The 15585-nt window shown below is 34.4% G+C and overlaps 2 protein-coding genes across 2 annotated transcripts; one reads left to right on the forward strand and one right to left on the reverse strand.

Moving 5' to 3' along the window:
* The first annotated feature begins 2449 nt into the window (after positions 1-2449).
* LOC127627989 (vacuolar protein sorting-associated protein 29-like) lies at positions 2450-14198 on the forward strand. Its single transcript, XM_052104625.1, has 4 exons — positions 2450-2549; positions 8422-8613; positions 8839-9074; positions 11084-14198. Exons 1-4 carry the CDS (start codon positions 2547-2549, stop codon positions 11199-11201), a joined length of 549 nt encoding a protein of 182 aa, XP_051960585.1. The 5' UTR covers positions 2450-2546; the 3' UTR covers positions 11202-14198.
* Positions 11581-15544, reverse strand: LOC127627988 (uncharacterized). The gene is made up of 7 exons (XM_052104623.1): positions 15402-15544; positions 15264-15292; positions 13727-13848; positions 12406-12532; positions 12142-12307; positions 11959-12053; positions 11581-11801 (listed from the first exon to the last, which is right to left on the reverse strand). Exons 1-7 carry the CDS (start codon positions 15479-15481, stop codon positions 11581-11583), a joined length of 840 nt encoding a protein of 279 aa, XP_051960583.1. The 5' UTR covers positions 15482-15544.
* Between the last annotated feature and the right edge of the window lie 41 nt (positions 15545-15585).

Consider the following 15585-nt stretch of genomic DNA (forward strand, 5'->3'; position numbering starts at 1 on the left):
CCGGTTCTCATCACTGCCATCATTGTGTCATTGTTTGCACCTGTTTGTCGTTTGTGTTCCTCCTGTGTCTGTGTATATAAACCCTGTTTGTTCTCCACTCCTTGTCGTTTGTTGAATGTTGATGAATGTTGTACGTGTTCTAGATGTTATGGATGTTTCTTCCGTGTTTCGCTGTTCCTGTTTATGCCTTGTTTCCCCAGTCCGTGTTCCTTCGAGGCTTTCTTGTTTCTAATGTTTACATTTTTGTTTATCCCCTCGTGGATGTTTTATTTGTTCCCATGTGTTTTGTTTTACTCTGTGTTTTCTTGTTTATTTGAGTAATAAAAATCATGCATAGATCCACCCCCTTGTCTGCCTCCTCCTGCATCATAACAATAACCTTGGTTCCCTGAGATAAGGGGAATGAGACATTGTGAAAGATGGACTCAGAGTTCATTGAGATGCGAGCGATGCGCTCTTTGACCCTCAGTCAGATAAATTCTGAGGAATGGTGTTTGCGTGCCCAATTTTATAGCCGTGTAAAAGGACACTCCTCATATGCATCAGCTTTGTGGCGCAATGTCTCGTTCCCCTCACCTCAGGGAACCAAGGCTATGTACGTAGTCGAGACATTTTGTCACCTGCCATTTTTTGCGCTTGAGCCCTGTAAACTCGGATGGAATTGGATTGGCTGTCAAAGTTTCTACTGTTCATCAGCTACAAAAAAAAAAAAAAAATGCTCTGAAAGTAATCTCAACAATATCGTTCCTCTGTTCTTTATCATTATAGTTGTGGTGTGGACTCTGCTATTTACTTAGAGTAATAATGATTTTGAAAACTTTATCGTTACAGTTATCATTATAGTTCTTGGTGTGAACGGCCTTTAACAATTATAACTGGTAACTGGAACAATTATAACTGGTTAATTAAACTAATAAAATCTATTTTAATGAACACTGAATAAATGCAAAATAATAAATAAATACTTTTGGAATATTTAGCAAATAGGTCTTGAAGATATAACTCCTAAACTAAGTATGTTGTCTCATCTAATGAACTAAGAAAGAAAAAGAAAGGATTAAGATAGACTGTGGCCTTAGAGATGTCTTTGCAGAGAGCGAGGAGAGAAGAGCTGAAAAGATATTTGTTCGAACATATATAATAGAAATCCATGTGCAATCATGATTTATCTCAATGTTTTTGTTTTGACATAGAAAACAACACATTCAGCCTGGGTCTCAATGGCATTCAGGACCTAAAACTAGGTAAGCAGTATTATTTAAGACAAAACAGTTTTGAACCTTAACCAGTTTTTAACCTTAACTAATTCAGCACTTAGATAGGTATCATGAGTAACAAATCATAGTCACTGAACATTGAATAAGAAAATAAATACTTAATATCCCTACATATATTTTGAGTATTATCAAGTACAATGATGACATGACTGCATAGATAAATTTATGGATATATGAATATTGCTTAATAGTGGATTATAATTGATTACAAAAATAATATTTTATAAGCAAAGTATAAAATAAAGAAAATCGTTTATCCACATGCATCAAATACTTTTTTCCTATCCCAAAATAATATGCAGAGACAACTTAAGTAAGCCGTTCATAGGTTACTGTAAGCACTGTCTTTCTGTGGCGCTATTAAAATTGCACTGTTTATGGGACCCACCCCAACATCGTTACTTAACCAATGGCGTGAGTTGGGGTGGGACTATCACTTTGTTTGACCAACGGCAGAGGGGGGCTTATTCACAAAGCTGTTTTGAAAATAAATTTATTTTTGCAATTCCTTTTGGTGTCAGTAGTAGCGCAGAAATTACAAACTTCAGCATTACATTTGGGTCTGTATAATATATGGTAATAACAATAATAAAAATACATTTTATATATATATATATATATATATATATATATATATATATATATATAATTATGGTAATATAGAATTATATAATGGAACCATGGAAACAACAGCCTCACTCTTTCAAGGATATTTCTAATTTTCCATAAGCATTCCAGAAACATTTCAAGAGTTCTAAGTCTTAAAAAACCTTTACCAGCTCTGAAATTAATCACATAAAAATATTTAATTTGAATCTAGAAAATAATTTTAAAATGTAAAAAGGATTTTTACAAGACTATATGCTTAATTAAGTCTACCAATCGCGAAAAGAATTGCTAATGATTTAATCCACATGTTATCAAATTTAAAAATGAAGATTGTGTAGTGAAAATAAGAACTCATATCTTTATTAAACACGTGAAATGAAGGCAGCATGGGTGTCCTAAAAGCTAATATCAATCTACGGAGGACTGCGTTTGTCTTTCTCTTAATTCAAACATTGGATTTCTCATGTAATGGCCACAGTGTGTCTGAACCATAGGTCTTCACCCAACATTGGTGTATGAAAATGTTCATGTTAACACTAGTCGTCTGGTTATTTCGCTCACAGGCTTCGTTCCGCCTTGCATGCTGAACTGAAGGAGGAGTTCTGGCCTTGCGTGTCAACATCAGCTTCCTGAGCTCTGCTTCAAACGTAGCTGGACAAAATGGTACGTGTACACTTATCAGACAACATTATTTATGTCAGAAATGCCTTGGATTTCTGTGAATTCGTTTAAATGCATAAGTCTATGTAGATATATAAAATATCCTCTTTTCGAAAAAGCTGTTTTTTTTTAAGGCTGGTGGGTCACATGACAGCAGCGAGCTAGCGCAGAGTTGTTCATCTCGTGTTACCAGTAATAGAGAGTCAGGATGTAGACAGTTAATCTCGCTTAAATTGATTAAATCTATTAGGATCGTAGTATGTTTTTGGCCACATTAACTAATTATGTGTTTCAGTTTTGCGACGGTTAATCTGATGTGTTAATGCTGAATGATAATAGCATGTTAGCCTCCAGTAGCTAACATGAAACTGTACTTCTACAGTCTTGATTAACGATTTGTTATTGCTTTTAGAATTATTACTAATGGATTTCACACAAAACTCACATTGAACATACATTGAATATAAAATAAATAATAATACAAAAAATTGGGGGTTTACCCCAAAATAGATCGTGTTATATTTAATTGAAAACTAGTGCAATATTTGCTCTTTTAACCCTTTAAAAGTTGTATTTCAAATAGAAAACAAAAACCTTGGATGAAACATTAACTTCCAACATTTGTTAATTAAATGCTCTGACCAAGCATGCCTCAATCACTCCTCTGAATTCATCAGTTGTTAAATGTTAAAGTACTTATATTAATATAATTTTCTTGGAAAGTGCTTGACTGTAGTTGTTACTGGAGTCTGAGAATAAAATGAAAATCTTTCTCTATAAATATCTAAATTCAAGGAGCCAAAATTGTTTTGTTGCCTAAAATATGTGATACAGAGGGTTTAGCATAGGCTAAGTACTTCTAATACATTAAAACAATTCAATGGTATGTTTATGTTTATGTAAATTAAGAAGCAGCTTAAAAAGTGGGAATATTTTTTAGAATGACCATTTTTGGAAATTAAAGGGGTGTTCATAGCTGAAGCTGGACTGATATATCAGTTTTGCTTATTAATCTGTACCAATAGTTTCTGTTTGAAACTATCATGATTGGCAAAAACCAACGCTGATAGTTGCATTAGTTTTCGTCTTATTATTATTATTACTATTCTGTGTTCCTCTGTTCCCAAACCCTTTATTTGGTGTGTGTGTATATATATATATATATATATTAGGCTATATATTAGGCTATGAAAAGCTTAATTTGGTAAATATATATGTAAAGAGCATTGTAAGGGAGCCAAGACTCTGTTACCATCACTGTTTATGTACTAATTTATGATTATTAGTGCGAAATGTTATTTAAAAAGACACCTATTACAATTGACAGGCGATCGCTGATGATCTACTGTGTTTTAATTACTGCTCGTACAGTATTTATTAGCCCATTTGACAATGTTTACTTTATTGTTATTCTATTTTAATACATTATAGATGATTGTAATAGTGTATGTTTTGTTTCCCTTGTGTGTGATTTTTATTTATTTATTTTTTTTTTATTTATTTTTTTCTCTTCCCTTCCCCAAACCACTTGAGTGCAAACCCGCAGTCATGACTAAACCCTCAGGAACATTTTCATTGGTCATCACAATCATGCAGTAACCTGTGATTAGTTCAGACTCCAGAAAGATACATCTTATCTTAATGGTAAATTAAGCCTGCTGGTAGTTTTCAATAAGGCTGTGGTTTGCACTCCAGTGGGTTGGGGGAAAAAAATCATGTTGTGTTTGTGTGAGCTGGAAGCACGGCAGTTTCAAAATAAGCGTCCCTGGTCCATTTCAGACTTGTTTATAATTAAAAGTCCCATGTTATGCATCAAATCTGAAATTGTTCTTGTTATTATTGTGATTTTGGTTGCACAACAAACACGCGTGTGGGATTTTACTCATTTGCAGCCTCTGTACCTGTAACAGTGAGGAAAGATTAAGATTTTTTTTTTACATTCAATAAATCGATTTGAAAAACTATTTGCAAATATTTGGTTATCTGCCCCTTTCCACCAATTTTAGGTATTGGCATCAGCAAAATCCACTATCAGTTGACCTCTAATTGTAACTAAGTAATCAGAAACAGCAAATATTTATACTGTCCATATTAAGTAATGCTTTTAGATTTTCAGCTGTGATTAAAGTGAAACTATGTTCTGATGGGATTCTTCAGCAGCATACAGTGGCTCTCACCCTAAGCTTCACACTAAGTGTTTGCTGCAATTGTTATCCATTTATCAACCTCATTCACCTAACATTTAAACTAACATTTGAGTTTTCCATTTTATATTATTCTTCCACTTTATTGTTTCAGTTTCCTTCTGTCTCACACCATCTTTCATCTTTTTTTTCCCTTTGTTGTGATCATGCTTCCAAACACCCCATCCACCTTACCTTTCCTCACCCACTGTTCCTCATCTTGTCTCCAATCGACCACTGCGTTGTATTCAGGCTGGTCACAGAGTAAGTGCCCTACCCAGACCTCTCATGCTTGTGGCTTTCTGAATTTTAGAATAGTGCTGCTGCTTCTGGGCTGCTGGATCTAGCACTATTCCTCTTACCACACTATTGTGCATTTTGTTTAAACTCTTTTGCAGGGAAGCCTTACAATAGATTAATTTCTCTCTGATCATAAAATAGCCATGACTAATCATCTAAGTATTAGCTTGCAGCTTGAGAATAATTATTACGTACGTACCTGACTACACCATCATTATCAACATGCCATTTTAACAATATATCATCCTGTTTCTAAGCATTGCTGCTTATTATATTTTGTGTTTTACATATTTTATGAAAAGAATTGTGTCTAAAATATGCACACGTCTAATTATAGTATCAGTGAGGCTGCTCCAAACATAGTGATCACATGGGAAAAATCGGCTATGTTCGGAATGGAATACTAGTGTGCTGCATACTACGCAGGATACACTGAATACTGCCTAGTGTGTGTGTGGGTGAGTGCGCGTGTGTGTGTGTGGTATTTTATTTTTTTTAAACAGTAGTAAGCTCCATTTGTCTCATGACCACGCTAAATTTTGCATTCCGCTGCATTGATAAAATTATTGATTTTCCAAAGAATCACAATCTTTATTTCTCGATCAATTATTTTGATAATCGATTAATCTAATGATTATTAGACTATTCTGCGATAATTGCAACGATTAATCATTAGCTCTTAACCAATTATTCATCTTGTGCCCCGACATAAAAGGTTGTATTAAACGTGCTTACTATCAATAAAGAGGAGACATTTTTTTTTAAATACCTCTAAATTACATTCACTGAATTAAATGAAAAAAAAAAAAACTTTTTATGAAGTTTAATTCAGTAAAGAAATTCACTGCAAAAAATCATATCATGAGTTTTTGTCTTGTTTTCCATTTAAAATTGTACAGTTACTTGAGAAGCAACATATAAGATATTTAGACTTGCTTTGAGAGGATGTATCTTAAATATACAGTAAGTGTATTTTGTATATAAGCATATTTTTTCACTTGGTTATACTTCTGCGAGTGCAGTAAAGACAAAATATACATATATATTCAAGCTCTATTCTCTAAAAGCAAGTTTAAAACTTGCTGCTTTTCAAGTGAATACATCTTTTTTTTAAAGGAGTTTTAGATATTTTGTTGCAGTGTATAATGGGGCGAAGAATACCCTCTCTGGCCATTCTGGCCATTGACATTCTTTCTTATTAATAAAGCTGTATATTGGCAATTTTCTTCACGATAAGAAATGCACAGTGACACATATATTATGATTCAATAAGTTGCGATCCATCACGTTATAATCTAGCTGCAGCAAGCGTGCGCTTGAGGGATGAGCGTTCCTGTGACAGAGTGTGCCTCAACCTGGTGAAGTTTCAATCTCTTCCCCTCAGATCAGGACATTCGCGCAGGTCATAGAAGTGGCGCTGACTGCACAGAGAAATGCCAGTTTCGGAGTTTGAAGTTATTTACATGGTCTGCTTCCGTATTATTTGAACTTTAACTATGGGACTAAAATTTCTGTGATTAGCCACTGGCTGGTAAATGTTCTGGTTTCTCTCACCAGATTGAGTAGTGTATTGGCTAAGAAGTTCGGCATCTTTTTGCTGCTTTGTTGAGAGTAAAAGTTTGATTTGACTCATTCTGTGTTATGTGTGTCCAAAGACGTGATCCATGCAAACATTTTGTCAATGAATAATGTCTCCAGAAAATATCCTTTCTGTTCTTTACAATCAATTGTTGATCAAAAACAAAACACAAACCTTTATTTCTTATCAGGTATAGCACAGATGAGGTAAAATAGCCATTCAAGGCTGCTCTTGTTAATATGCTTAGCTTATTTTTAGCACCTGTTCTACAAATCAATGTAAAAACTTGTAAATACTGTTATGCATTAAACAATAAACATGTTACAAAATATAACATATGTAATGTATTATAATAATTATTGATGGAACAAATGGATTATACACATTAAAAAAGCTAAAATGTTAATGTAAATAACAAAAACTAACAAATTACAATTTGTAAAATTAATATTTTTGTAATTATCTATTTAGAAGGTCCCCTGTAAAATTAACAGCATTAGCTGGTAGAAATTCTGTGATATGTAAGCAAAATGGACATTATAAATTAAATTAAATATGAAATACCCATATGAATCGATATCAAATCGATAGCTTCTGAATCCGAATCAAATCTGAAATCTTTTTAATACCCCGCCCAGGTTTGTTGAACTCTTGAGAATTCGTATGATGAGAAAACATGAGACCAATAGAAGATCTAAACCTCACACACTGACCTCTTGGCTCAATACAAAGAAAACATTTCAAATTTGTGTGATTTATTGTTGCAGGAAAGTGACTAGATGGCATAGTTTTACATTTAATATATAATTGGCTATTATTTACTAATTGTGATTTATTATTTATTAAAACCTTCAAGCGTGTCCATTGCGGTATCCAAAATAATTATGCAGACTCAAAGTCTAGTGTGACTGCGCCTTCATTTGAAAAAAAGCTGTCCTTTTATTATCTTGTAGGTAAAAACGGGTCCAGTTTTCATTTGCCTAAAAACAGTTTGCATTTTAATTGAATATTGTGTAATAATGTCTTAACTTTTGACAGCTGATAAAAAATAAAATAATGAGCCAAGAAAGAGATAATAAAGATATCGCATTCAGGTAATTTGTCACTGAAAATTAAAGATCAAGTTGAGCGCAATGCATTGTGGAAAACATTATTCTATGCAGTGTTCTTTGTTGTGTACTGCAGTTTTTAGCAGTATAAATCAAAATATAATGGGTCATCAGGTTATGCCATTCATACAGAAAATGTACAATCTGTACACAGTATGCTACTCCGAACATAGCCACGGTTATTTAGATTGATATGGTGAAATTAATTCATTCTAAATAAATCAAATCAAATGTTTTGATTTGTTGTTTCTTTAGAGTGTGAGGTAATGTGTTTTCTTATATCTCAGTTTTCTTTAATGCCACAAATCTAATTCGACATAACTTTGTTTTATGTATGTGAGTGACTTTTATTGAATGTGAGTGGTTTGATCTCATCCTATGTTTAGGTTTATAGAGTTAGCAAACATTCTTAGAAGCTCTTTTGCTTAGCTGAAAAATGTAGGCTTTAATCTAATTGCTGTCTGGTGAAAACCTCATCCTATTTTTTTACTTAATGTTAAAAATGTCCATATAGACTACAAAGGCAAAACAGTCTCTCCCAAAATATATATACATTTTTTGTTGTTGGATAGAGCTTTTTTGGATAAAGATTTTATTCAGACAGCAATCCATTGCTTGTGACTCTCCTTTTTTCTTTACTCTTAGTGTCCAGCAGCAGTTAAACATCAAGGTTTGTTCACTAACAAGTTTAATTTTGCCAATAGCTGGTCCTTGTGTTAGGCGACCTGCACATTCCCCATCGATGCAACACCCTACCTGCCAAATTCAAGAAGTTACTGGTGCCTGGCAAGATTCAGCACATCCTCTGCACAGGCAACCTCTGTACAAAGGAGACCTATGACTACCTGAAAACATTAGCTGGAGACGTGCACATTGTCAGAGGAGACTTTGATGAGGTTGAGTTTTATTTCCATTTCTCATTTAAAGGTTTAGTTCATCCAAAAATGTAAATTCTGTCAACATTTACTCTCACTCATATTGTTCCAAACCTTCATGACTTTCTTTCATGGAACATAAAAGGAGATGGGTGAACCATCCATTTACTGTATCAGTTTTTCATATACTCTTATGTACTGGTATAACCACCCATATTGCTTGTTTCTCTTGTTTTTAAATGATAGAACTTGAATTACCCAGAGCAGAAGGTGGTGACAGTGGGGCAGTTTAAGATCGGTCTGATTCATGGCCACCAGGTGATCCCCTGGGGTGACATGGCCAGCTTGGGACTGCTTCAAAGGCAGCTGGATGTGGATATCCTGATCTCTGGACACACGCACAAGTTTGAGGCCTTCGAGAATGAGAACAAATTTTATATTAACCCAGGATCAGCCACAGGGGCCTATAGCGCATTGGAAAGGTATAACATTTACTTTCATCTCTTTCACATTTTGTGTAAGGTAGAAGGTATACAGGGATTAGAAACTAAATGGATTTTCATTTTGTTTTCGTTCTGAGCAAAAAATTTATTTTTACATTCCAGCTTCGGGGGTCCACGAACTCTCTTCAAAATGGTTACCAGTTAGAATGCTTTTTTTATGATAAAAAAAAAAAAAGCAAATATCACAGTGAGACACTTACAGTGGAAGTGAATGGGTCAATTTTTTTGGAGGGTTTAAAGGCAGAATTGTGAAGCTTCTAATTTTACAAAAGTGCCTACATTAATTCTGTTAAAACTCATATATTATTTAAGTTGTAAAGTTGTTTAAATTGTAATTTTTACAGTCATTTTCGATTACGTTCTGCAAACAAATCTTGCTCTTGTTTTTAATCCCTGGTTAAATGCAGTTATACAGTTGAAGTCTTTAAAACTAATTTTTTTAACCACTCCACAGATTTAATATTAGCAAACTATAGTTTTGGCAAGTCGTTTAGGACATCTACTTTGTGCATAACATGAGTAATTTTTCCAACAATTGTTTACAGATGGATTGTTTCACCTTTAATTGACTATATTACAATTACAGTGGGTCAGAAGTTTACATACAGTTAACTCTGCCTTTAAGCATCTTGGAACATTTCAGAAAAAGATTTCAATCCTTTAGTCAATTAACCAGTTAGCTACTGAATTGGAGGTGTACCTGCGGATGTATTTTAAGAGCTACCTTCAAACTCTGTACCTCTTTGCTTGACATGATGGGAAAATCAAAAGAAATCAGCCAAGACCTCAGAAAAAAAGTTGTGGACCTCCACACATCTGGTTCATCCTTGGAAGCAATTTCCAAATGCCTGAAGGTACCACGTTCATCTGTACAAACAATAGTATGCCAGTATAAACACCATGGGACCACGCAGCCATCATACCGCTGAGTCCTAGAACCTAGTTTGGTGCGAAAAGTGCAAATCAATCCCAGAACAACAGCAAAGAACCTTGTGAAGATGCTGGAGGAAACCAGTAGACGAGTATCTACATCCACAATAAAACGAGTCCTATATCGACATAACCTGAAAGGCTGCTCAGACTACAGTTTACACATGGGGACAAAGAGCTTTCATTTTGGAGAAATGTCCTCTGGTCTAGTGAAACAAGAATTTATCTGTTTGGCTATAATGACCTTTGTTATGTTTTGAGAGAAAAGGATGAGGCTTGCAAGCTGAAGAACACCATCCCAACTGTGAAGCATGGTGGTGGTAGCATCATGTTGTGGGGGTGCTTTGCTGCTGGAGGGACTGGTGCACTTCACAAAATAGATGGCATCATGAGGAAGGAAAATTATGTGGATATATTAAAGCAAAAACTCAAGACATCATCCAGGAAGTTCAAGCTTGGTCACAAATAGGTCTTCCAAATAGACAATGACCCCATGCATATCTCCAAAGTTGTGGCAAAATGGTTTAAGGACAACAAAGTCAAGGTATTAGAGTGGCCATCACAAAGCATTGACCTCAGTCTGATAGAACATTTGTGGGCAGAACTGAAAAAGTGTGTGCGAGCAAGGAGTCCTACAAACCTGACTCAATTACAAAAGTTCTGTCTGGAGGAATGGGTCAAACTTCCAGCAACTTATTGTGAGAAGCTTGTGGAAGGCTACCCAAAACATTTGACCCAAGTTAAACAATTTAAAGACAATGCTACCAAATACTAAAAAAAGTGTATGTAAACTTCTGACCCACTGGGAATGTGATGAAAGAAATAAAAGCTGAAATAAATAATTCTCTCTACTGTTTTTCTGACATTTCACATTCTTAAAATAAAGTAGTGATCCTAACTGACCTAAGACAGGGAATGTTTTATATGATTAAATGTCAGGAATTGTGAAAAACTGAGTTTAAATGTATTTGACTAAGACATATGTAAACTTCTGACTTGAACTTGTATGTAGTACTGTTAATGTACTCAACATTTATTATTAAATTGTCTCTTCACAGCAACATTACACCATCGTTTGTTTTGATGGACATTCAAGCCTCCACAGTTGTAACATATGTCTACCAGCTCATTGGAGACGACGTCAAAGTCGAGAGAATCGAATACAAAAAGTCTTAAAAACGTTGATGGCTTTGGCTCCCTTCTTTCAGGATGTTAATCTTGTCATTCCCTCTCACATGAACATCACCATCGTGCGAATGGTGTATCATACGCTATTTTAATGTAATATACTGTTTATATGTCATCAGAATGTCATTGTTTTTTGAGTTTGTAGATTCAGCAGATGGTCATTGAGAAAGCAATAATGTTGTATTATTTGCAAAATGTCTGAGAGAAATAGTCTGTTAATATATATGTGTGCCCTAATTAATTTTTCAAGGCCATAAGACATTTAAAATTATGTTTCATACAATAAAAACACCACATCACATGAAAAGTGTAATCTTATTTTATTTTTTAAAGAGACCATACCACACCACACTTAACACATTTGGCATTAAAATGTATGGATCAGCCTTTCACTTAGAACTGCATTATAATTCTTAGGTGTGTGTGAATTTTCATCAATTTGTAAAGCATATATCAAACGTATTTTAGATAGGGAATAGGAAGTCCTCTTCCTCGAATCATTGAAAGCCAGGCCGCTCATTTGTCCAGAGAGATAAGTATCCACATCAGTCACTTCCCATTCCATGTCAACATCCGATAGGTGTGATCCTGAAAATTTCAGTTAATTTTGGAGAATGTTAAATACAGCTATATGCTTTAAACCGGCTTAAAACAGTAATTAGAAACCTGAAGTGTTCATAATATCAGGATCATTAAGAAAGATACCCAAGTACATTTGCAATGGTCTGTAATGCTGCATACTTACCCTGTAAAGGGGCATGTTTTGCCAAAGTAGTCTTACTTTTCATTCTTCTTGTTCTTGATTGTACTGTAATCGATTTTTGCAATCTCATAGACACTCTATGTAGTAAATATAAGGATCACAATTAATTATTTTCACAATTACTCGCATATTGTACAAAAGTTTACCCTGTGTTTATTTTCCCACCTTTGATGATCGATGATTTTTGGGAAAGTTGTTTTCTTGACTTTTTCTGCAGTCAAATATCTCTTTCCACTTTCTTTTGTCTTGCAAGTTGTAGTTTGAGGGTTTGTGATGTATTCCACTTCTGGGGCGTATATTGACCTCGGCTGTTTCACATTTACTTTCAAGTCTGTCATAAAATAGTAAGTTAGTGTACATTAAATATTTCATTATAATAAATTGTATTACAGAGCCAAAAAATAAATTCCCTCAAGTGTTATTGTGTACCTGTCCTGATACACCGGTGTAATACATTCATGTAATGTTGACATATTAGCTGCCGCATTTGATCCGTGCTGTAGGCCTCTGCAATACTGTACAGAAAGCGCTTCTGTCCTGGTGTCAAGCCTGGATGCTGAAAACAAGAGAGTTTATTTGGTAGCTGTTTTTCAGTGTTTATCCTACCATATTTTAGTAACAGATACAAATCATTGTAAATGTGACATAATCATTGCAAACAGTGGGGTTCAAAAGTCTGAGACGTTAGTGAAAGTGCTTCTATTTATTTATTTATTTTTAAATTTTTGATTTACATATTATCAGCTACACTGAAAACCCTAATAAGTTCATTGCACTCATTTGAGTAAACTTGTTCCCTCAATTCCATTGAGTAGTATAATGGGGTCTCACAAAACTTGAGTATTTAAGTTCAATTAACTGGTTTTCAAGTAGAGTGAACTTAAATATTTAAGTTGAGTTAACTACATGCAAGTAGACTTAACTCAGATTTTAATTTAAATATGGTTGTTTATACTGTTGTACATTTTAATTGAATTGATTCAATTTTAGATCAAACAACAGGACAGCTCAAATAAATATGATAACTGTCTAGGTCAGTTATTAAATCATTCTTTACAGAAATGCATATATGCACTTCAGCTGCACATGCACAAAGAGAACTGAGATGGTGTGACCTGGATCCAACTTGACCAAAGAAACACAGATCACCCTAAGTGTGACATTACATCAAACAACTATTAGTAACAAAGCATAAATAATACAACAAAAGAGCTTAAATATCTATGAATTCTTAACAATTATTTAAATTCTCCAATCTGTTCCCTCTGACCAAGGAAACATAATTAAATCAGCAAGGGATTGTGGGTATTCCCTGTAGCCTCAATTTTGTACTCCATAGTTTGAGTTATTAACTCCTCAAGAAAAATAAGTTCAGTGAACTTAAATATTTGAGTTATGAGTCAAAAACATTACATTTTAAGTAATAATTAAGACAACTTGATTTTTACAGTAATGACAACTTAAAATGGAGAGCTGAAAAATAAACAAAATATCAGAATTTGTTTTCTTTCATGACAGTCTGCACTCGACTTGGCATGAACAAGTGTGTGCAAAACCTGATTATCTATGTTACCCCACCATGATTTGAAAATGTTCCAAAGTGCTTCAATAAAAGATAATCTGTTTTTAAAAATTAGCATTCGATTAGTGTCCCAGAAATCTTACATATTACTTTTGTGTCATAAAGTAACTAACTTTATTTCTACATTCTCAGACTTTTGGACCCCACTGTATATTTTTCATGAGCTACCTGTAAAAATGGAGCAGCAGTCATGGTCTTCGGGATCTGAATAGTTCTCATGTCACGATTCTGTTCTGCCACTTTAACAGTTGCTTTCTGCATTCCATGTCCAAATTTTGGGTTTGTTTTGTCTAAATAAAGAGAGAAGCGAAATACTTAATTTGAATATTCAGTTACATTTTACACTGAGTGTCCTTAATTGTTATACAGTAATAGCCTAGTAACAACCAGATAGTGGTTTCTACATGACATACATTACAGTTTGGTTGAAATTATTGGCTATGCATAGTGAATACTCCACAATGGAACAACATGATGTTACGCTGTAGTTACACATCCATTAATTAAATATTGTACAGTTCAAATTATGAGATAGTGTTAGAGTCATTTGTCATTGCTTTCTTGGGAACACCTATTTGGTCTTTGATTTATCTCTGTGGGGTCAGAGACTCTGGTTATTCTGTCCAAATTATTCAGGTGTAACGTTTCTGTAATTTCCGCAGGTAAAGCTTGCTACTATAGCCGTATGGAAAAAACCTGTCAGGTTGCTGAAGAGATAAAACGGTTGTATCCTTAGTTCAAATATACTGCACAATTCTAACTGTGCAGATGGATTAAACAACAGGTTGATGATGTACAATTAGTGACCAATTCTGACTGAAGACCGCTAATCATTAGCATGCAAAATAAGTGCTATATAAATGCAGCATTTTAGGGCAGTACAATTTTTTATACTGAATTAAACATGATTTAAAGCACATTAGTCTTTTTGCTCATTAACACTGAAGCATAATGCTGGCTACATTAAATTTGCATATAGGGAATAAGAGATTAAAGGAATAGTTCACCCAAAAATTACAGTTCTCTCATCATTTACTCGCCCTCATTCCATCCCAGATGTGTATTACTTTATTTCTTCTCCAGAACACAAACATAGATTTTAAAAGAATATCTCAGCTCTGTAGGTCCATACAATGCAAGTGAATGGTGGCCGGAACCTTGAAGGCTCAAAAAGCACATAAAGCTAGCAATACGTTTATCCATTTAACAACATATAGACACTAACGTGCGCAGGCCCCTGCCCCTTTCGGTACACAAATGTAAGGTGCCCCCCAACTCTGTTCATGACATTTCGCCTCTGCCCCTACTAAGGTCTGTGCATGTCACTTCTATGGATCGATTTCATGCTACCTTTATATGCTGTTTGGACATTCAAAGTTCTGGTCACCATTCATTTGCATTGTATGGACCAACAGAGCTGAGATATTCTTTTATTAATCATCATTTCTGTTCAGCTGAAGAAGAAAAAACACGTATGGTGACAAATGAACACATTATTAACACAAATTAACACATCATCTCATTTAAGTATGTATTGCAAGGGAAAGAAAGCCCTTGCCGCAAACGGGGTCAAGTTTTAAAAAACAAACCACAACAGTAAACAACTGTTTAATTTAGGTATTTCATTAGCTAATAGTGTAGAAGCAGCCAACAGACTCCTAATCGGATCAATTAATAAATAATTATTTATGGGGAAAAAACTTACCACCATCCACATGGTTGAGCCCAGAAGACCTGTTCAGACCACATGATCATATATGGATCATTAAAATTAAAAAAAATAAACTTGTAAAACTACACAGTAAAATATGTTATACCAGTCAGCTTATAATTTTTATCTTACCTTAATGGCAATAAAGACGTTTTATGGTACAGACCACTTTTGTTGCTGTTGTTCTCAAGGAATTTCACATGTTTCTTCATGTTGAAGTGTCACCTGAACTGTGAGTCCTGTAGAATATTTACAAGACGAACTGTAACCCATCCGACAATGCGTTTGCGTGCGTTATTTCTGGTCTTTCGACCTT

Source organism: Xyrauchen texanus, chromosome 34, assembly GCF_025860055.1.
Source record: "Xyrauchen texanus isolate HMW12.3.18 chromosome 34, RBS_HiC_50CHRs, whole genome shotgun sequence".
Lineage (NCBI taxonomy): Eukaryota > Metazoa > Chordata > Actinopteri > Cypriniformes > Catostomidae > Xyrauchen > Xyrauchen texanus.